General features: G+C 33.7%; 1 protein-coding gene across 2 annotated transcripts in view; it reads right to left on the bottom strand.

Moving 5' to 3' along the window:
• The window catches only part of LOC139482323 (zinc finger protein 45-like), a 109,433-nt gene that overhangs the window by 11,184 nt on the left and 73,510 nt on the right, over positions 1-24,739 (bottom strand). For both annotated transcript variants that reach the window (XM_071266147.1, XM_071266148.1), the window contains exon 4: positions 15,461-15,591. In XM_071266147.1, the coding sequence (XP_071122248.1) occupies positions 15,461-15,591 (131 nt within the window). The remainder of the gene's footprint in view (positions 1-15,460; positions 15,592-24,739) is intronic.

The following is a 24,739-nucleotide window of genomic DNA, read 5'->3' as shown; positions in this document are numbered from 1 at the left end:
CTACACGCTTTTAGATCAAAAATAAAATAATGAAGTAAATCGTAAAATTTAATCGTATTCCTGATTTAAAGTTACTGTTAAAATAACAAGTATACTAATTATGTTTCATTAAGATCTTGCCCCAAGCTGAGCGACAATTTCTAATTAATTTTATGTTTTTCGGATTAACAATAGCAATCAATAGGCTGGACAATTGATCTGTCAAATTAATTACCGCGACGACATTTTTTAAATAAAACATAACTATTTAATGATTTCGATACAAATTTATATCATATCTATTAAAATTGATAAAAATGTCCGGTTAACCGGTTAGTGATTTTGGTATTCGGTCGTTCGACCGGTTAACCGGTTAATCGTTGACAACATTAGATATATTATAATATTGTACATAATGAGGCATTATCAAAATAAAAAGAACAAACGATCTTCTCCTTTAACTAACATCTAATCAAACCATAGGTGGATCCAGGGCGGCCCGGGCCCCCCTTTCGTGGGAAAACTTTGGTTGATTATATAGGGAATTATTGAAGCATGACTGGAGGGAGCACCCCCTTAGATCAGTCAGCAGCCCCCCCCCCCCCTTTAGGAAAAGTTGTGGATCCGCCACTGCAAACACATCATTTTCTGTCATTAAATTGTGATTTTATGATAGATCTGACAGGTCTGTACATGCATTAATGCATGCAATTGATTGAGGTTACATGTATACAATAGCATAACTGATGAACCATTGATTGAGGTTAAATGTATACAATAGCATAACTGATGAACCATTGATTGAGGGAACGTGTATACAATAGCATAACTGATGAACCATTGATTGAGGTTAAATGTATACAATAGCATAACTGATGAACCATTGATTGAGGTTACATGTATACAATAGCATAACTGATGAACCATTGATTGAGGTTAAATGTATACAATAGCATAACTGATGAACCATTGATTGAGGGAACGTGTATACAATAGCATAACTGATGAACCATTGATTGAGGTTAAATGTATACAATAGCATAACTGATGAACCATTGATTGAGGTTACATGTATACAATAGCATAACTGATGAACCATTGATTGAGGTTAAATGTATACAATAGCATAACTGATGAACCATTGATTGAGGGAACGTGTATACAATAGCATAACTGATGAACCATTGATTGAGGTTAAATGTATACAATAGCATAACTGATGAACCATTGATTGAGGTTACATGTATACAATAGCATAACTGATGAAACATTGATTGAGGTTAAATGTATACAATAGCATAACTGATGAACCATTGATTGAGGGAACATGTATACAATAGCATAACTGATGAACCATTGATTGAGGGAACATGTATACAATAGCATAACTAACTGATGAACCATTGATTGAGGGAACATGTATACAATAGCATAACTGATGAACCATTGATTGAGGGAACATGTATACAATAGCATAACTGATGAACCATTGATTGAGGGAACATGTATACAATAGCATAACTGAGGTTACATATATACAATAGCTTAACTGATGAACCATCTATGTGGTTACCGCTGTAAATAACATGTGGTAAATAAATTGCTTTGCTGAGCGCAGCCTGACACGACTGCAGAGGTCAAACCCTGAACAGTTGGTGCAAATTTGGACACAATATTCAAGCTTGATACTGTCTGAATTTGGATTGTGATCAAATTTTTGACATGATATAGGTTTCTGACACACACAAAATGTGGTCAAAGATCTTACAAATCTATTGCGCAATACTATGCCATTGAATGCTTCTTCTTTCTTCTTGAAACTTGAAATTTGAAAAATTTTGAAAAAGATATGAATCCCTTAAAAAAATCAACCCCCCACCCCCCAAATATTGGATATATATAAAATTGAATTCTTTGATTTGTCGTTTTTACCCCATGACGGCTGACAAATTGGAACTCGTTATTTTAGTATTATAGATGTTCCTTATGATATAATCTTTTTAATTTTAATGCCAAATTAGAGTTTTTACTCCTTTCACCTGATAAATGTTTAACCGAAGAAAGCTACAAGTCAAACTTATATATAAGGGTATATATACTTGATAGGATCAGAGGCGGATTAAGGAGGGGGGCGGGCCCCCCTTTTTGGGAAAAAATTTGGTTGCTTATATAGGGAATCACTGGAGCGGCCCCCCCTCCCCCTTAGGCAGTCAGTGGGCCCCCACTTATGAAAATTTCTAGATCCGCCAGTGAGGATATACTGAAAATTTCACCCCATTACATCTAGAATGGTAAAAGTGACGCCAACAAAATTCAAACTTGACTTGTGTTTTGTGGTTATAATAATTTCTACAACACTTATCTTTAGCTTGATCTCGGTCTTGATACACTGAACTATAATATTCTAAGAAGTAGATGATTTATATAGTTTCAAAATGAAGTTTAATTCATCTGAATTGTCGGTGAACATTCATTCCTTTTTTATTCAAGCTGAAATCTTTTCAAAAGAGTAGCAACTCAAAATATCCAAGAATCAGAATTCGATCACTAGTACTACATTATCTTGGAGCAGAACATTGCGATAGTCTGTCTCAACGGAAGATGAGACTGACGCCTAAGGCAGCAACCCAACAACGGGTTGTCCGATTCATCTGAAAATTTCAGGGAAGATAGATCTTGACCTGATAAACAATTTTACCCCCATGTCAGATTTGCTCTAAATTCTTTGGTTTTTGAGTTATAAGCCAAAAACTGCATTTTACCCCTATGTTCTATTTTTAGCCGTGGCGGCCATCTTGATTTGATGGCCGGGTCATCAGACACATTTTTTAAACTAGATACCCCAAAGATGATTGTGGCCAAGTTTGGATTAATTTGGCACAGTAGTTTCAGAGGAGAAGATTTTTGTAAAAGATAACTAAGATTTATGAAAAAATTGACTATAAAGGGCAATAACTCTTAAAGGGGTCAACTGACCATTTCGGTCACTTGACTTATTTGTAAATCTTACTTTGCTGAACATTATTACTGTTTACAGTTTATCTTTATCTATAATAATATTCAAGATAATAACCAAAAACAGTAAAATTTCCTTAAAATTATCATTTTACGGGCAGCAACCCAACAACGGGTTGTCCGATTCATCTGAAAATTTCAGGGCAGATAGATCTAGACCTGATAAACAATTTTACCCCTTGTCAGATTTGCTCTAAATGCTTTGGTTTTTGAGTTATAAGCCAAAAACTGCATTTTACCCCTATGTTCTATTTTTAACCATGGCGGCCATCTTGGTTGGTTGGCCTCGTCACCGGACACATTTTTTAAACTAGATACCCCAATGATGATTGTGGCCAAGTTTGGTTTAATTTGGCCCCGTCGTTTCAGAGGAGAAGATTTTTGTTAAAGTTAACGATGACGGACGACGCCGGACACCGGACGCCGGACGCCGGACGCACAGTGATGGGAAAAGCTCACGTAGCCCTTTGGGCCAGGTGAGCTAAAAAGAATGCTAATTAATTGTTAAAAAACTAAAATTTGCTGAGGGGCTGCTGAATTTTACTTGAAAGAAGAAAAATATAACACATAGAAGCAAATTATTTCTTACATGAAAATTGTGGAATAAAATTACAAAAACAGTGTACAATTAAAGACAAAAGCAAAAACTTGGAAATGATCACTGTAATGTAAAAATGAACACTGTAATGAGGAAATGATCACTGTAATGAACACTGTAATGTTATCTTTAATACAAGCTTCTTTTGAGAAACAGTGACACCACAATTGATCAAGATATAGAGTGGACACAATTTGTTAAGGACGGACGGACGGGTAGACAGAGTGATCACTAATTCACTTTAGGACAACCTGCCACTAGGTGGGGCCCAAAACAATAATTTGTTACAGCTCAACATTATCAAGCTACAGACCAAATACCAAATCATCCCATTTCATAGAAAACAAGAAAAGTGTGAAAGGGTGAAAGTTTTCCTTTGAACAGATGGACAGATTGAGAGACAGGGTCAAGCAATTACTTGCAGTGCTTCTGCCTTTGGGAACACAGGTAAAAAACAAGCTATTACATTATCAGCAAAAATATTATACTCTTATAGATAATCATACTCATATTTTATCTGAACAAGCATTCTGAGAGTATTGCATGGCAATACATAGTCCCCTTCCGGTTAAGAATTCATTGTACTAGAACAAAATGCTAACTTGATCTATAACCTGGCATGGTGTAAACAATACAGCAAATATCAGGTCATTTTCTTTCAGCATGACGAAAAAAAGTGAGGAAAACGGATTATTTCAGTGAATTTTCCAAGTTCAAGGACCATAACTCTACACAAAATCATCAGACTGAAACAAAATTTTACCTTGATCTGTAACTTGTCATGATAAAACTATAAACCAATTATTAAATTAATATCTTTGAGCATTACAAACTAGAGGCCCTAAAGAGCCTGTGTCGCTCACCTTGGTCTATGTGAATATTAAACAAAGGAAGCAGATTGATTCATGACACAATTACGTTTTGGTGATGGTGATGTGTTTGTATTTCTTACTTTACTGAACATTCTTGCTGCTTACAATTATCTCTATCTAACATGAACTTGGCCCAGTAGTTTCAGTGGAAAATGTTAGTAAAAATTGACTATAAAGGACAATAACTCCTTAGGGGGTCAATTGACCATTTTGGTCATGTTGAATTATTTTTATGCGACCGCAAAAATTTTAATTTTTCGTCGTATATTGCTATCACGTTGGCGTCGACGTCGTCCTGTGTCGTCTTGCGTCTTGCGTCGTTGTCCGAATACTTTCAGTTTTCGCACTCTAACTTTAGTAAAAGTGAATAGAAATCTATGAAATTTTTACACAAGGTTTATAACCACAAAAGGAAGGTTGGGATTGACTTTGGGAGTTTTGGTCCCAAAATTTTAGGAATTGGGCCCAAATAAGCATTTTCTTGGTTTTCGCACTATAACTTTAGTTTAAGTAAATAGAAATCTATGAAATTTTGACACAAGGTTTATGACCACAAAAGGAAGGTTGGGATTGATTTTGGGAGTTTTAGTTCAAACAGTTTAGGAATTAGGGGCCAAAAAAGGGCCCAAATAAGCATTATTCTTGGTTTTCGCACAATAACTTTAGTATAAGTAAATAGAAATCAATGAAATTTAAACACAAGGTTTATGACCACAAAAGGAAGGTTGGGATTGATTTTGGGAATTTTGGCTCCTACAGTTTAGGAATTAGGGGCCAAAAAGGGGCCCAAGTAAGCATTATTCTTGGTTTTCGCACCATAACTTTAGTATAAGTAAATAGAAATCTTTGAAATTTAAACACAAGGTTTATGACCATAAAAGGAAGGTTTGGTTTGATTTTGGGAGTTTTGGTCCCAACAGGTTTTTAGGAATAAGGGGCCCAAAGGGTGCAAAATTGAACTTTGTTTGATTTCATCAAAAATTGAATAATTGGGGTTCTTTGATATGCCGAATCTAACTGTGTATGTAGATTCTTAATTTTTGGTCCCGTTTTCCAATTGGTCTACATTAAGGTCCAAAGGGTCCAAAATTAAACAAAAATTTAATCCTTGGGGTTCTTTGATATGCTGAATCTAAAAATGTACTTAGATTTTTGATTATTGGCCCAGTTTTCAAGTTGGTCCAAATCGGGGTCCAAAATTAAACTTTGTTTGATTTCATCAAAAATTGAATAATTGGGGTTCTTTGATATGCCAAATCTAACTGTGTATGTAGATTCTTAATTTTTAGTCCCGTTTTCAAAATGGTCTACATTAAATACCAAAGGGTCCAAAATTAAACTAAGTTTGATTTTAATAAAAATTGAATTCTTTGGCTTTTTTGATATGCTGAATTTAATCATGTACTTAGATTTTTGATTATGGGCCCAGTTTTCAAGTTGGTTCAAATCAGGATCCAAAATTATTATGTTAAGTATTGTGCAATAGCAAGAAATTTTCAATTGCACAGTATTCAGCAATAGCAAGAAATCTTCAATTGCACAGTATTGTGCAATAGCAAAAAATGTTCAATTGCACAGTATTGTGCAATAGCAAGAAATATCTAATTGCACAAAATTGTGCAATAGCAAGAAATTTTCAATTGATTGGAGTTATCTTTCTTTGTCCAGAATAGTAGTTGAATCAACTTAAATCATTGTTTTATACAATGCACAATGTATATTCACTTTTACTACCAACTGATAAATTAAAACACTCTTTACCATTCAGTGATAACAAGCACTTTTGTTACATTTTAATATTTTATGATGTATTTAAATGAGTAGTTATTGTTGCAAACTCCATTAGAAATTTGAATTGAGATCAGTTTTGAAAAAAGGGAAAGGGGGATGTGAAAAAAAAATGGTGGGGGGGGGGTTTAATTTTTCGCATTTCAGATTTCATAAATTAAGGGGGGATTAATATTCAACAGCATAGTGATTGTTCAAAGACAAAAAAAATATTTTAAGTTCATTAGACCACATTCATTCTGTGTCCAAAACCTATGCTGTGTCAACTATTTAATCACAATCCAAATTTAGAGCTGAATCCAGCTTGAATGTTGTGTCCATACTTGCCCCAACCGTTCAGGGTTCAAACTATGCGGTCGTATAAAGCTGCGCCCTGCGGAGCATCTGGTTAGGTCTTGCTTTGCTGTACATTAATGCTGTTTACAGTTTATTTCTATCTATAATAATTAGAAAACGGCAAAATTTCCTTAAAATTACCAATTCAGGGGCAGCAACCAAACAACCGGTTGTCAGATCCATCTGAAAATTTCAGGGCAGATAGATCTTGACCTGATAAACAATTAAACCCCATCAGATTTGCTCTAAATGCTTTTGTTTTTGAGTTATAAGCCAAAAACTGCATTTTACCAATTGTTCTATTTTTAGCCATGGCTGCCATCTTGGTTGATTGGCCAGGTCACCGGAAACATTTTTTAAACTAGATACGCCAATGATGATTGTGGCCAAGTTTGGTTTAATTTGGCACAGTTGTTTCAGAGGAGAAAATTTTTGTAAAAGTTAACAACGACAGACAATGACGACGGACGATGGACGCAAAGTGATGAGAAAAGCTCACCAGGTGAGCTAAAAAAAGTGCGAAAAACTGATTTTTTGAGTGAATTTTCTAAGTTCAAGGACCATACCTCTGCACAAAATCATCAGACCAGAACAAAATTCAAACTTGACCCTGTAACTTGTCATAATAAAACTATATACATATTATTAAATCAATATCTTCAAGCATAACAAAAATAAAATGCTTCGCTGAGCGCAGCCTGATATGACCGCAGTGGTCAAACCCTGAACAGTTGGTGCAAGTTTGGACACAATATTCAAGGTTGATACTGTCTGAATTTGGATTATGATCAAATTTTTTACATAACATAGGTTTCTGACACAAAAGAATGTGGTGAAAGATCTTAAAAATTTGAAATGGGTTGAAATATTTCTATATATTTTCTATAGAAGATTTTTTGCTATTGCACAATACTGTGCAAAATAAGATTTCTTACTTTGGTGCAATGTTGTGCTCTTGCACAATAGTGTGAAATTGAAGATTTTTTGCAATTGCGCAATACTGTGCAATTGATTTGAGGATTTTTTGCTTATGCACAATATTGTGCTATAGTGCAATACTATGCAATTGAAGATTTCCTGTTATTGCACAATACTTTATATATGATTTACATATCATAGTTAGGGGGTAAATCCTGCCATATCAGTATTTTTTCCATTCATATATAAATAAGAACAATAAATCATTGGAAAAACGTAAAATTTTAAGACAAAAAACAAAATTAAAAAAAAAAAATTTACCCCCCCCCCCCCATTTTAAAATAAAAACTTTCAGTAATTACCCACAAACTCAATCCCAGCTTTCCCTTTGTGGTATGGTAACCTTGCTGTACAATTTCAGAGAGATCCATACACTTGACCTCAAGTAATTGTCTGGGAACTAGAAAAATGCTGGTTTTTTTGCCCCCTAATTCCTGAACGTTTGTGGCAATTACCCCCAAAATTCAATCTCAGCATTTCCTTTGTGTTGGGATACCCTGCATTACAATTTTAGAGAGATCCATACACTTCAACACAAGTTATTGTCTGGAAACTAGAAAAATTGCTTGTTTTTGCCTCTTTTTTGCCCCTAATTCCTGAACCATAGGGGCAATTACCCCCAAACTCAATCCCAACCTTCCCTTTGTAATATGGAACCTTGGTACAATTTCAGAAAGATCCATACACTTAAACACAAGTAATTGTCTGGAAACTAGAAACATTCTTATTTTGACCCCTTTTGGGCCCCTAATTCCTAAACTGTTGGGACGGGACCATAACCCCAAAAATCAATTCCAACATTCCTTAAGTGGTTATAAAATTTGTGTTAAAATTTTATTGCTTTCTATTTACATATACTAAAGTTATTATCCGGAAACCATCTGTCTTCAGACAACGCGATACTAATATACGACCAAAAAATTAAATTGCGGTCGTATAAAAAGTACGGAAAACTGATTATTTGAGTTAATTTTCTAGGTCCAAGGACCATAACTCTGCACAAAATCATCAGAGTGAAACAAAATTTGAACTTGATCTGTAACTTGTCATTATTAAACTATAAACCAATTATCAAATCTGTTTTTAAGCATGACAAACAAAAATGTGGAAAACTGATTATTTGAGTGAATTTTTTAAGTCCAAGGACCATAACTCTGCATAAAATCATCAGACTGGAACATAATTCAAACTTGATCTATAACTTGTCATGAGAAGAGTGCACACACTGAAATGTCTCGCCTTCTTTACTAATCATTGATATTATGTTGATACTCCTAAATATAAACCTTTATTGACTGTCACATAAACTTAACATTAACCAAGAAAACTAAACATTTATCAATGAACCATGAAAATGAGGTCAAGGTCAGATGAACCATATGCCAGGCAGACATGTACAGCTAACAATGCTTTCATACAACAAATATAGTTGACCTATTGCTTATAGTTTAAGAAAATAGACCAAACACAAAAACTTAACACTGAGCAATGAACCGGGAAAATCTGGTCAAGGTCAAATAAAACCTGCACGACTGACATATAGATCATAAAATATTTCCATACACCGAATATAGTTGACCTATGACATATAGTATTAGATAAAAATTAAAAAGACCAAAACTCAAAAACTTAACTTTGACCACTTAACCATGAAAATGAGGTCAAGGTCAGATGACATCTGCCTGCTAGACATGTACACCTTACAATCATTCCATACAACAAATATAGTAGACTTATTGCATAAAGTATGAGAAAAACAGACCAAACCACAAAAACTTTACTATAACCACTGAACCATGAAAATGAGGTCAAGGTCAGATGACACCTGCCAGTTGGACATGTACACCTTACAGTCCTTCCATACACCGAATATACTAGACCTATTGCTTATAGTATCTGAGATATGGACTTGACCACCAAAACTTAACCTTGTTCACTGATCCATGAAATGAGGTCGAGGTCAAGTGAAAACTGTCTGACGGGCATGAGGACCTTGCAAGGTACGCACATACTAAATATAGTTATCCTATTACTTATAGTAAGAGAGAATTTAACATTACAAAAAATCTGAACTTTTTTTCAAGTGGGCACTGAACCATGAAAATGAGGTCAAGGACAATGGACATGTGACTGACGGAAACTTCGTAACATGAGGCATCTATATACAAAATATGAAGCATCCAGGTCTTCCACCTTCTAAAATATATAGGTTTTAAGAAGTGAGCTAACACCACCGCCGCCGCCGTAGCCGGATCACTATCCCTATGTCAAGCTTTCTGCAACAAAAGTTGCAGGCTCGACAATAAAACTATATACCAAATTTCAAATCAATATTTTTAAGCAGGAAGAGAAAAAATCAAAGAGCTGATAGCTCTGAGGTGGAAGAAGGTGAATAAAAGGTAATTTGAATTACCATAAAGGCAGCCCCACTAAACCAGGCTGCTTTGTTCCATTATCGTTATGATGTATTTTTTTCTTCAAGAATGTGTAATAAGTACATGGATTTCCCATCCGTACAATCATTTTCTATGTTCAGTGGACTGTGAAAATTAGGTAAAATCTTTAATTTGACAGTAAAATTAGAAAGATCATATCATAAGGAACACATGTGTACTAAGTTTCAAGTTGATTGGATTTCAACTTCATCAAAAACTACATCGACCATAAACTTTAACCTGAAGCAGGACGGACAGACAGACCATAAATATAATGCCCATAAATGGGGCATAAAGATAGTAAGACTTGTTACATACCCGCCAATGGGGTATTTTAGTGCGCAACAACAATTTCAAACATTACAATTTTTAGCAAAGTATTTTGCACGATCTGGATTGTCTAGAAAAAGTGTCATATTTGTATGATGAACTTACATGCCTTTTTCTTAAGTCTGTTTGCATGATTCTAGTTATTTAATCGGTAGAAAAGATGAACAAGAAGCTAGCAGATCAGGGTTTATTTATTCGTGTAAGAATATTAGATGCTTGTTGAAATTTCCAATTTTGAATTATGCACAAAGATGGACCTTTAACAGGTTGGGAACAACACACCAAATGAGGGGTAACCCTCATTGGAAGAACATTACAACCCACTGTAAAAAATGAGCACCTTTATATTCATATTATTTGATGAAACTTTTCCCTAAAAACTATGCATCTATTAAGTATTAAATGGGGGTAAATCCTGCCATATCAGTATTTTTTCCATTCATATATAAATAAGAACAATAAATCATTGGAAAAACGTAAAATTTTAAGACAAAAAAAAAAATTAAAAAAAAAAAATTTACCCCCCCCCCCATTTTAAAATAAAAACTTTCAGTAATTACCCACAAACTCAATCCCAGCTTTCCCTTTGTGGTATGGTAACCTTGCTGTACAATTTCAGAGAGATCCATACACTTGACCTCAAGTAATTGTCTGGGAACTAGAAAAATGCTGGTTTTTTTGCCCCCTAATTCCTGAACGTTTGTGGCAATTACCCCCAAAATTCAATCTCAGCATTTCCTTTGTGTTGGGATACCCTGCATTACAATTTTAGAGAGATCCATACACTTCAACACAAGTTATTGTCTGGAAACTAGAAAAATTGCTTGTTTTTGCCTCTTTTTTGCCCCTAATTCCTGAACCATAGGGGCAATTACCCCCAAACTCAATCCCAACCTTCCCTTTGTAATATGGAACCTTGGTACAATTTCAGAAAGATCCATACACTTAAACACAAGTAATTGTCTGGAAACTAGAAACATTCTTATTTTGACCCCTTTTGTGCCCCTAATTCCTAAACTGTTGGGACGGGACCATAACCCCAAAAATCAATTCCAACATTCCTTAAGTGGTTATAAAATTTGTGTTAAAATTTTATTGCTTTCTATTTACATATACTAAAGTTATTATCCGGAAACCATCTGTCTTCAGACAACGCGATACTAATATACGACCAAAAAATTAAATTGCGGTCGTATAAAAAGTACGGAAAACTGATTATTTGAGTTAATTTTCTAGGTCCAAGGACCATAACTCTGCACAAAATCATCAGAGTGAAACAAAATTTGAACTTGATCTGTAACTTGTCATTATTAAACTATAAACCAATTATCAAATCTGTTTTTAAGCATGACAAACAAAAATGTGGAAAACTGATTATTTGAGTGAATTTTTTAAGTCCAAGGACCATAACTCTGCATAAAATCATCAGACTGGAACATAATTCAAACTTGATCTATAACTTGTCATGAGAAGAGTGCACACACTGAAATGTCTCGCCTTCTTTACTAATCATTGATATTATGTTGATACTCCTAAATATAAACCTTTATTGACTGTCACATAAACTTAACATTAACCAAGAAAACTAAACATTTATCAATGAACCATGAAAATGAGGTCAAGGTCAGATGAACCATATGCCAGGCAGACATGTACAGCTAACAATGCTTTCATACAACAAATATAGTTGACCTATTGCTTATAGTTTAAGAAAATAGACCAAACACAAAAACTTAACACTGAGCAATGAACCGGGAAAATCTGGTCAAGGTCAAATAAAACCTGCACGACTGACATATAGATCATAAAATATTTCCATACACCGAATATAGTTGACCTATGACATATAGTATTAGATAAAAATTAAAAAGACCAAAACTCAAAAACTTAACTTTGACCACTTAACCATGAAAATGAGGTCAAGGTCAGATGACATCTGCCTGCTAGACATGTACACCTTACAATCATTCCATACAACAAATATAGTAGACTTATTGCATAAAGTATGAGAAAAACAGACCAAACCACAAAAACTTTACTATAACCACTGAACCATGAAAATGAGGTCAAGGTCAGATGACACCTGCCAGTTGGACATGTACACCTTACAGTCCTTCCATACACCGAATATACTAGACCTATTGCTTATAGTATCTGAGATATGGACTTGACCACCAAAACTTAACCTTGTTCACTGATCCATGAAATGAGGTCGAGGTCAAGTGAAAACTGTCTGACGGGCATGAGGACCTTGCAAGGTACGCACATACTAAATATAGTTATCCTATTACTTATAGTAAGAGAGAATTTAACATTACAAAAAATCTGAACTTTTTTTCAAGTGGGCACTGAACCATGAAAATGAGGTCAAGGACAATGGACATGTGACTGACGGAAACTTCGTAACATGAGGCATCTATATACAAAATATGAAGCATCCAGGTCTTCCACCTTCTAAAATATATAGGTTTTAAGAAGTGAGCTAACACCACCGCCGCCGCCGTAGCCGGATCACTATCCCTATGTCAAGCTTTCTGCAACAAAAGTTGCAGGCTCGACAATAAAACTATATACCAAATTTCAAATCAATATTTTCAAGCAGGAAGAGAAAAAATCAAAGAGCTGATAGCTCTGAGGTGGAAGAAGGTGAATAAAAGGTAATTTGAATTACCATAAAGGCAGCCCCACTAAACCAGGCTGCTTTGTTCCATTATCGTTATGATGTATTTTTTTCTTCAAGAATGTGTAATAAGTACATGGATTTCCCATCCGTACAATCATTTTCTATGTTCAGTGGACTGTGAAAATTAGGTAAAATCTTTAATTTGACAGTAAAATTAGAAAGATCATATCATAAGGAACACATGTGTACTAAGTTTCAAGTTGATTGGATTTCAACTTCATCAAAAACTACATCGACCATAAACTTTAACCTGAAGCAGGACGGACAGACAGACCATAAATATAATGCCCATAAATGGGGCATAAAGATAGTAAGACTTGTTACATACCCGCCAATGGGGTATTTTAGTGCGCAACAACAATTTCAAACATTACAATTTTTAGCAAAGTATTTTGCACGATCTGGATTGTCTAGAAAAAGTGTCATATTTGTATGATGAACTTACATGCCTTTTTCTTAAGTCTGTTTGCATGATTCTAGTTATTTAATCGGTAGAAAAGATGAACAAGAAGCTAGCAGATCAGGGTTTATTTATTCGTGTAAGAATATTAGATGCTTGTTGAAATTTCCAATTTTGAATTATGCACAAAGATGGACCTTTAACAGGTTGGGAACAACACACCAAATGAGGGGTAACCCTCATTGGAAGAACATTACAACCCACTGTAAAAAATGAGCACCTTTATATTCATATTATTTGATGAAACTTTTCCCTAAAAACTATGCATCTATTAAGTATTAAATGGTCAAAACATGTCGAAAGAGTTTTGTGATGTTTCTAAACTTATAATATCTTCTTTATTATTTTGACCCCTCATTTAGAAAAGTTGTTCCAAATATAATGAATTTTCCCACTTTTGAGTTAAAAATCTTAAAAATTTTCTTTCTTTATGGTAGTACAGTAGACTCCGGCCAATCGGATACCCAAAATGTCAGCTAAAAATATCTGAATACCCGATATATTCAATCAGACGATGAATGTATATTCATTGAATATTCTGCAATAATAAGTAGATCTATTGCTTAATATGTGAAAGGGCTGGAGGATTGATGGAGTGATTTTTATCAGTTACATCACCACGATGGTTGCGTAAAAAATTATCAGCTGATTAATGATTAAATTTGTTTGCACTTGCAGTTTTTAAATCCTATATTTATTAAAATAAATCAAATGTCATGAAATATTTATGTGAATTATTATCTTCCATACATAGTTTGTCTTTACTTGTTTAGTAAACAAATTAATGTCCATTATTTACATTTTCACACAGGTAAACTAATTTGGCTATAAATAGATCAAAGCATGTCTGTGAGAATCTCTAATCTAAAATCGTAATTGTTATAATTTTATTTCTTTAAATAATCAAATTTAAATTTATGAAAATAATCATGATTGATAAAATAGTATTGCATAAAGTTTACGTTTTCGGAAGACTATTTATGTTTAGGTCATGGTTCTAGAGGCTTCTTATCAAATTTGTAAACAAACCAGTATGGCCGCCACACATGATTACCTTTGCACATGTGAAAAAAATATTTCTGACAAAAGTCAGATTTCTCTTGTCAAAAGGGATTTATATTTATATTTATATTTTATATTGCAATAAATTATTCAGAAGGAGGTACATTCAGTTTAGATTATATTTCTTATTCTATGAGCATTTAGAGTTTAATCAAAATTCTCCCAACAGCAACTTACTGCTCTTGTCAACTGAGTCTTGAATAATTTTATGAATAGATTCAAACCATTTGAAGTATAAGGGCATCTACTTCACATGACAAAGGAAAACAATGAATATTAAAAGACAACAATTTAATACGAAATAGATCCTTTTTATTTATCAAAAACAAAATCTTCGTGTCTGCAAAATTCGCAAATTCGTAACTTCAAGGGCGAACATGTAAACAGGGCGAGTTGTCCCGGTACCAAATTCACGCATGCGTACTACAAATATCTACAGTAAAAACATCCGGTTACAAGTAAACAAATAATTTCATGTAGATGAGATGAAATCTAATAATTAACATAAATAAAAAGGTACATATTTACGATAGTGAATGTTTTTCAATCCTAATTTACAAATTAAATGATTCAGATGCATAATAATGTGTTAAAATCGGTGTCAGGAATCAGAAGTTGTTATGAAATTGTAATACACAGAAACGAATGCGGCATACGGAGGATTAATGATTTTAAAGTCGGCACCATTGGCCTTCAGAAGACTTGGTCTTCTTCCACCAAAAAGTCTGGAAAACTGATTTGCGGGACAGATGGACAGACAGACAGACAGACAGATGGACAGAGTGCAAACCTAAAGTCCCCTTCGACTTATTTGGTAGGGGACTAACCGAACTGTAGGACTGAATTTTTGTTTCATTATAACGTTCAATGAGTTTCCAATCATTCAAGCTATTGGAATAAGTGTGTATTATTCTTAAAGTTTACCTCAGTTAGTAAAAGATTACTAATGCCAATCATGACAGGAAGTATGAAGAATGGATCTGGAATTGTTAAGTCTGTCAACCACAGAATACCACCTCCACTGGTAAAACCCTCGTAGATACTTGTTGGGTCATCTAAAACATACAATACCAAATTATCACAAAGTTTATGTGTGTCATATTTTCAAGTGGATTTAAAATCAAAGTGCTTGTAAGCACTGAACAGTGAAGATTGCTTCAATTTATCAGCGGGAAGTAAAATTAATTATTGCATTGGTTGTAGTTGATTTAACAGCAATTCTAGACAAAGGAAGATGACTACAATTTTTTCAAAGATGATTTTAACAATGACATCATTCTATTTTTAGAACAGATATTAGATTTCTGCACCTTGCAAAAGTTATGTAATTTTCTTGACAAGTGTAACATCATTTTGTGCCTTGAATATCTGAGCATATATTACATTGATAAATTTTTGATAAATTTCTGGAAATGTTCATGGATAGGATGTATAGAATGTTTTGATCAATGCACTATATTTTGTGTATCAATAAAGGTAGTGATAAGTCTTGGAACATTTAGATATCAAGTCAGTCCCACAAGGTTTTGATTGCATTTCATGCAAGCTTTACCTAAAAAAAATGTTGTCTATAATTTTTTAATCCAAATTATTTCAGCTCAGTCGTCCATAATTCTAATTCAAATTTAAAACCTAAAGGGAAGATTCACACAACCACTTTCACTCACTCACTCTGACCTCAAATATTCTCCATCTAAATAAAAATGTACACATTGGCAATATATATATAATTCAATTTGTTTCTGATAATTATAGATTATCATTGATCATCTCAACAAGATTGATTTTCTCGCTTGAGCCAGTACAGCAAACAGAAGAAAAGCAATCGACTTAAGATGACCAAAGATAATCTGTTTATCGCTATTTTACCTATAACAACGTTGCTAACTTTATGTTAATTTCATTAACAATGGCACATATGCTCCCTTAGTTTCTAGCGATAATTTTTTATATCACTCGACTGTGATGAGAAAGAAAATTATGAGTCAGTATGATCAAAGGAAAATGTCGTAAAATAGCAATAACAATTGTATAATACAATGTAGTATTATTTATTATGTTTCACCAATTTTTTGGGATATTTTCATATTTCTTGAGCGGTGTCAGAAAAATATTTCTCCTCACTAGTGACATATCTGTTCTCAGCAAATATAGTTAGTCCAAATATTTTAAATTGTGTTGTTTTTGTTGGATTTCTCCTGAATTCCCTATTCTGACATCATGAAAAAGGGCTACCATGTCTGATGACATCACACATAAAGAACACAACTTTCTGCAAATCTTTGAAAAGGAAGGATAACAAGCATTCTGTGAGTATTGCATAGCAATACATAGTCTCAGACCTATTAAAAATTCATTGTATTGGAACAAAATTCAAACTTGATCAATAACTTGTCTTGGTGTAAACTAAACAAATTTCAGATCAAAATCTTTAAGCATGACGAAATAAAGTGTTGAAAACTGATTTTAGGTGAATTTTGTGTAAGTCCAAGGACCATAACTCTGCACAAAATCATCAGACTGGAAAAAAATCCTAACTTGAGCTGTAACCTGTCATGATGTCATGAATGTATATACCAATTTTTAATCAACCTCTTCAATCATGACAAACAAATCAGCGGAAAACTGATAATTTGAGTGAATTTTCTGTCCAAGGACCAAAACTCTGCACAATAACATCAGAACAGAACAAAACTCAAATTTGATCTGTAAAAGAATACACCAAATATCAAATCAATATCATCAAGCATAAAGAAACAAGAATGTGTCCAAAGTACACGGATGCCCCACTCGCACTATCATTTTGCATATTAAATGGACCGTGAAATTTGGCATTAAAATTAAAAAGATCATACCATAGGGGACATGTGTACTAAGTTTCAAGTTGATTGGACTTCAACTTCATCAACCAGATGCTCCACAGGGCGTAGCTTTATACGACCGCAGAGGTTGAACCCTGAACGGTTGGGGCAAGTATGGACACAACATTCAAGCTGGATTCAGCTCTAAATTTGGATTGTGATTAAATAGTTGACACAGCATAGGTTTCTGACACAGAATGAATGTGTTCTAATGAACTTAAAATTTTTGTTTTCTCTTAGAGCAATTCACTGTGCTGTTGAATATTAATCCTCTCAAAAAAATGTTTGAAGAAATTTTATTTTTTATTTATGAAATTTCAAATGAGAAAAATTGAACCCAATTTTTTTAATCACATCCCCCTTTCCCTTATTCCAAAACTAATCTCAATCAAAATTGCTAATGGAGTTTGCAACAATAACTACTCATTTAAATACATCATAAAATATTAAGATGTAAAAAAACTGCTTGTTATCACTGAATGGTAAAGATTATTTTAATTTATCAGTTGGTAGTAAAAAGTGAATATACATTGTATATTGTATATAACAAAGATTTAAGTTAAGATATTTCTTGCTTACTATTCTGGACAAAGAAAGATAACTCTAATTTAAAAAAAATTTGCTATTTCACAATATTGTGCAATTAGATATTTCTTGCCATTGCGCAATACTGTGCAATTGAAAAGACTTGCTACTGCACAATACTTAATATAATAATTTTAGATCCTGATTTGGACCAACTTGAAAACTGGGCCCATAATAAATCAAAGAGCTGATAGCTCTGAAGTGGAAGAAGGTGAATAAAAGGTAACTTGAATTACCATAAAAGCAGCCCCACTTACCCAGGCTGCTTTGTTCCATTATCGTTAAAATGTATTTTTTTTCTTCAAACAAGAAAAGGTCATAAGTACATGGATTTCCCATCCGTACAATCATTTTCTATGTTCAGTTGACTATGAAAATTAGGTAAAATCTTTAATTTGGCAGTAATTAAGAAGATCATATCAAGAGGAACACATGTGTACTAAGTTTCAAGTTGATTGGATTTCAACTTCATCAAAAACTACCTCGACCATAAACTTTATAACCAGAAGCAGGACGGACGGACAGACTAGAAAACATATTGCCCATAAATGGAGCATAAAAATAGTAAGACTTGTTACATACCTGCCAACTTTTGAAAGTTCCCATATGGGTTTTTACTGCACAACAATTTTAAAGGTTACAATTTTTAGCGACATATTTTGCAAGATCTGGATTGTCTAGAAAAAGTGTCATATTTGTATGATGAACTTACATGCCTTTTCCTTAAGTCTGTTTGCATGATTCTAGTTATATATTAAATCGGTAGAAAAAATATACATGAAGCTAGCAGACCAGGGTTTATTTTCCAGATTAAGAATATTAGATGCTTGTTGAAATTTCCAATTTTGAATTATGCACAAAGATGGACCTTTAACAGGTTGGGAACAACACTCCAAATGAGGGTAACCTAACTGGAAGATCATCACAACCCACTGTAAAAAATGAACACAAAATAGAATTTTGCAATAAAATGCTGAAAATAGGCTTTAAAGTATTAAAATGCATTGCAAAAAAACAAATATTTCATTAAATAAATTTAAGTAGAATATTCCTATGATATTCCTTTTCATATTGGATACAAATTTTATTGAGTCTACTGCAGACACTTTGTAGTCAAAGTGTTTCAACTGAGGTACTACACAGGCGTCAAAAGGCGTCATTATGGAGTAAAGGGGGTGGCGTCAAAAAGCGTCATTATGGAGGAAAGGGTTAAGTACTGAATGGTCAAAACATCATGTTTTTTTATCGACATAAATGTAACCAAATGATGTAGAAATTGTGTTTTTTCTTCAAATTTCCATCAAATTGTAATGTTTATAGTTCCATTATTGCCTCTCTATTTGAATAAAATAAATTAATAAGAAGAATCTGTTTCTTGTTTTGTTTTGTTTTGTTTTTGACAAATGATTGTTCACTGCTAGCAAATGAATCATTATATTTATATATCTTATCTGTATATATTTTTATTCATGTCTTCATCTCCTTATCATTTGTAAATGTATAGACAAATAAGAAAGAAATAAGCTCCACATATATATTTGCAACATCGTAAATTAATTAAAAAGAACATTCTGTTGTAAACAAAATTATGATATAAACTTCAATTTAATCCTTGAAAGGAGGTCTAGATTGCTAAAATAATTTATAAATTTTAATTTTTTTATTTGTCCAAAATCATTTAAATTCATTTAATCAACATCCTGTTATGATTATTTGATTAAAATATTAATCATTTATAGTCTTTTTACAATTTATATTTTTAAAAGCAAAATAACTGAAAACAGGATAAAACAAAGGGAAGTAACAAAAAAGTATTTCAATATTCCCAATACACATCGTTTTGATAACACAACGGCAGTTAGCCGGAGGTAAATATCGTTGATTACCAGTATGTTTGACACCCAAGCTGTCAAGTGAAGCCATATAATTATAAATCTTCTTTGATGTTCAGGTAAAATTTAACACAGGTGTCAATTACACCCGTACAGTAGTAAGAAATGATCAAATATGGCGTCTGAAAAATTTCATACACGGGAGTTTTTTTCTCCTAAACAGGAGGTTCACATGTATGTTACGAAGGGCATCTAATTCACATGACAAAGGAAAACCATGAATAAAGACAACACTTTATATATCCTTTTTATTTATATAAAAACAAAATCTTCTTGTCTGCAGGATTGCAAATTCGTAACTTCAAGGGCGAACTTGTAAACAGGGCGAGTTGTCCCGATACCAAATTCACGCATGCGTAATACAAATATCTACAGTTAAAACATCCTGTTACATGTAAACAAATAACGTTCATGTGGATGAGATGAAATCTAATAATTTACATAAATAAAAGGGTCATATTTACGATAGTGATTGTTTTAAAATCATAATTTACAAATTAAATGATTCAGATGCCTAATCATGTGTAAAAATCGGTGTCAGGAATCTAAGTTGTTTTGTTATTGTAATACACGAAATGAATGCGGCATACGGAGACTCAATGCCAATGGTCAGCCCCTTAAGTCTTCAGAAGACTTGACGTCTTCTTCCACTAAAAATCTAAGTACATTTTTGGATTCAGCATATCAAAGAACCCCAAGATTTCAATTTTTGTTAAAATCAGACTAAGTTTAATTTTGGACCCTTGTTATATATTTAGCTATATATTATATGTTTATGTGTAATTCAGTTTATATGTTTTACGGAACTGTACAAGTGATGTCCGGAAACGCCTTTTTGTTTTACTCTCTCTTTTATTATAAAATGTCGTCAACGTAAGACGTGTTTTTATTGCTTGAGCTAGTCCCAACCCAAAACTTATAATTAAAACGAGGCGATATCGTTACATGGTGGAGTGACCCTAAAAAGATTAATAGGAGACTTTTAACAATTTTATGAGAATATTTGCTGTTTTTAAAAGACATTTTAATTATTTTTGAAAATGTGACTCCCGTTGATAATACATGTAGACCCCATACACGAGGACGACACACGTGGTTGATTCGTCAATATGGATACATTATGAGAGCATTAGACTAGTGAATTATTCGAACAAATATTTATTTTAAAACTATATATCCAAACAAACATAGAGACATTTATTTTAATACATTGAATCGTCATTTATACATAGTAGATGATTCTTCCCCGTGTCAGAAAACATCATGGACGACCGTGGGTATATTCAAATATATATATATGGTCTTCTATAGACGGAATAAATTGGAATAATATGAGATTGCAAAAATAAAGATTTATTATAGTATGCATTGCCTGTATTTATTTTCGTTTACGTAGAATGTGAGATTTATCTCATTTCTGCTCGTCTACTTACAGCTGAGCGTACAGTATGTGAGATTTTTCTCATTACTGATTTTTCCGTGTGATATATATAAAACATTGTATTTTTATTGGGTAAATGTCGGAATCTGACAACGAGTCTGTATTTACAGACGATTTTCTATTATATAACCAAATAACAGACGACATAGAACCCGATATTGGCTATTTATTGCAACCACCGGCTTCTCCACTACAGTTAAATACTTCGTTTAGTCTGCCAAATGTAGAGACACCAATTACCCCTGCCTGGACACAATTTGATAAATTTCAAACCTCAGATTTTACCAATTCTAGTACGCCAAATACCGTAGTTTCTTCAACACTTGACGACGAAGTTCAACCTTCCACATCAAATTTTAAACATAAATCTTTTCACAAAATGGAAAAGTTAGCCAATTGCCGTAAATTTGGGGGATACCCACATGAAAATGCATTTCAGTTTTTGAGTGAGTTTGAGTCTTATGCCGTGTTACATCATATATTACCGGAAGAGGATGCTAGAAAAATTGCCGCTTTTCATTTACACCTTTGTGGCCCAGCTCTTACTTGGTTCAATACTCTTCCAGCCGACAATAAGCAATTATGGCAAACTTTTGAACAGGTTTACAAGAAGCAATATATTGATATTGATTTTCGAAGTCCAACTATACTTCTTGAAGGTGAAATATTTGAAACATTAAAACTTTCAAAAGGGCAATCAATTGACGATTTTTATGCTCAACTACTTGAAAAAGCAACAATTTTGCACAAGAGTGATCACGAAATATTGATTAAATTTATAAAGGGTTTGCCTGATCAACTCGCCTTTTTTGTTCGGGCAGGTCACCATAGTGATAGCGCAAATTGCCTAGCAGCTGCCAAAATGGGCGAAGCTTACGGTTATCGAAAGGACGAAGCACCACTTGTAGCTGCTGTTACTAAATCTGCCAATAACACACCCGCTGCGGTGAAAGATTTAAACAATTTCAAAACCGATGTAGTTAGTGAATTACAAGGACAAATAAACAGTCTAACCCAAGCCGTGTCAAAACTTGCCACAAACTTTTCACAGCAACTAGATAATTCTCGTGATGTAAAAGAAAACGATCGGTTTTCTCTTCCACGAAATCGAGATCGTCAAGTATATCAATATGACCGTGGACTGTGCCGTAAATGTCAAGCGCCAGGACACTTTGCACGTGCCTGCAATTGGAATGAACAGGGTAATATAGATTCCTCATTTATTTGTCATATTTGTGGCCAAACGGGCCATAAGAGTCCACAGTGTGTAAACTATTCGGGAAACCGGAGGAACCCGGGGTTCACAGGGCAGGACCCCCGGGGCGGCATCTAGATAAAATTTCTGTACACGCGTCTGCCCATGTTAACATTTCTGATAAATCGGTAAATTATTCAGAATCAACTGAATGTACAAGTGACGACGATTCAACATTTGTTTGTAAATTTTTGTATATGCCTGTGCGAATTGCAAATCAGGAAATTTCAGCATTAATTGATACAGGTAGCTCAATAAATGTCATGTCTTCGCAACTTTTTAATTCAATACCCGATTCCATGAAGTCCGAGTTTAGTGCTACGAGTGACAAAATTACTTTAGCGAATAACCAAACAGTGCAAATTTATGGAACTGCTAAGGTTAAGATTACTGTGCCTCAAGGAAAGCACTGGATTCATGTATATATTTTAGCGCAAACATCGCATCCTTTAATTTTAGGAACGCATTATTTGTATTCCAAGAATATCGTTCTTGACTTTAGTGATTGTCGCATAAGATCTAAACATTTCAAGGTTTTAACTCAAAGTCCCGCTTCTATACCTCCGAATTCAGAAGTCCTTATTTGGGGACACGTAAATGGAAAAGTGCAATATGGAATGCAAGGTATATGTACTTCTAAAATATCTAAAGACCGAGGAATCATAATATCAAAAGCTGTAGTGACAGTAAATCGAGAGAAACAAGTCCCGATTAAAATTTTGAATTTTACTAATGAAACTGTACATTTGAATAAAGGACAGATTTTAGCGGAGCTTGAACCATTTTCTAAGGATCATGTATGTATGCCTTTGAGTGAAAATAATGACACTCATTTTGTTCAAAATATTCAATTGTCGACTGAACCGGTGAATAAAGATACTGAGATCGACTCTAAATTTATCTCTTATTTTAATATTCCTGAATACTTAACTGAAGTACAGAAATCGACATTGATGGAATTTTTACATTCTAATAAAGAATTATTTGTAACCGAGGAAAACCCTGACTTAGGCTTTACCAATGTTGTTCAACACCAAATATGTTTGAAGCCCGACTTTAAACCGAAACACCAACGTTCATATCGTTTAACTCCTGAAAAGAAGGATATTCTAAGACATCATTTAGATGAACTTTTGAGACAAGGTGTAATTGCACCGGTAGACGAAACAGAAGATGTCCCTATTACAAGTCCGGTTGTACTTGTGTCGAAAAGAACGTACCAAAAAGGCAAAGCAAATGCTTCATCGAAAGAGACTAGTTTGTCAAAATTTCGTTTCTGTTGTGACTTTAGGTATTTAAATTCCATGACTCAACACTTTTCTTATTCAATTCCTGATTTACAAGATCTCACTGAATCGTTTTCTACAAAAACACCGAATTTTCTAACTTCAATAGACTTATCATCTGGATTTTTTCAGTTACCGATTTCAAAAGACAGTCAACGTTACACAGCCTTTAATACCTGTTTTGGTACTTTTAAATTTTTAAGATTACCGATGGGACTGAGTTCATCTCCAGCATCTTTTCAACTGTTGATGGATAAAGTACTTAAAGGATTAACTTTTAAATCATGTTTGTGCTATCTTGATGATATCCTTATTGCATCCGAAACATTCGATCAGCATATTGAAGATTTACGGAACGTTTTTCAAAGACTTTCGAATGCTGGTTTAAAGCTGGGACCCAAAAAGTGTACCTTTGCTCAGAACTCTTGTATATATTTAGGTCATAAAATTTCAAATAAAGGAATTGAGCCGCCACCGGACCGTGTTCAGGCCATCGTTGATTATCCTATACCAAAAAATGTGAAAGAGTTACGCCGCCTTGTTGGTTTATTTAATTGGTTTCGGAAATACATCAAAAATTTCAGTGCTGAAATGGAACCTCTGACGAGACTTTTAAAGAAATATGAATGTTTTATCTGGACCGATGAACAACAACGTGCATTTCAGAATGTTAAATCACTCCTGCTAGATTCTCCTATTCTAGCCTTTCCAAACTTCAATTTACCATTTAGACTTGCTGTAGACTCTTGTTGTAAGGGGATTGGTTACGTGCTATATCAGAAAATGAGCGAAACTGATGAAATTCGTGTTATACGATTCGGTTCTAAGGCACTTAGTAAATGGCAGAAATCATATGGCCCAACAAAGCTAGAATTACTTGGCA

This window comes from Mytilus edulis, chromosome 7 (genome assembly GCF_963676685.1).
Source record: "Mytilus edulis chromosome 7, xbMytEdul2.2, whole genome shotgun sequence".
Classification (NCBI taxonomy): domain Eukaryota; kingdom Metazoa; phylum Mollusca; class Bivalvia; order Mytilida; family Mytilidae; genus Mytilus; species Mytilus edulis.
Note: the sequence above shows the minus strand (reverse complement) of the source record. Positions and strands in the feature narration are given on the sequence as shown.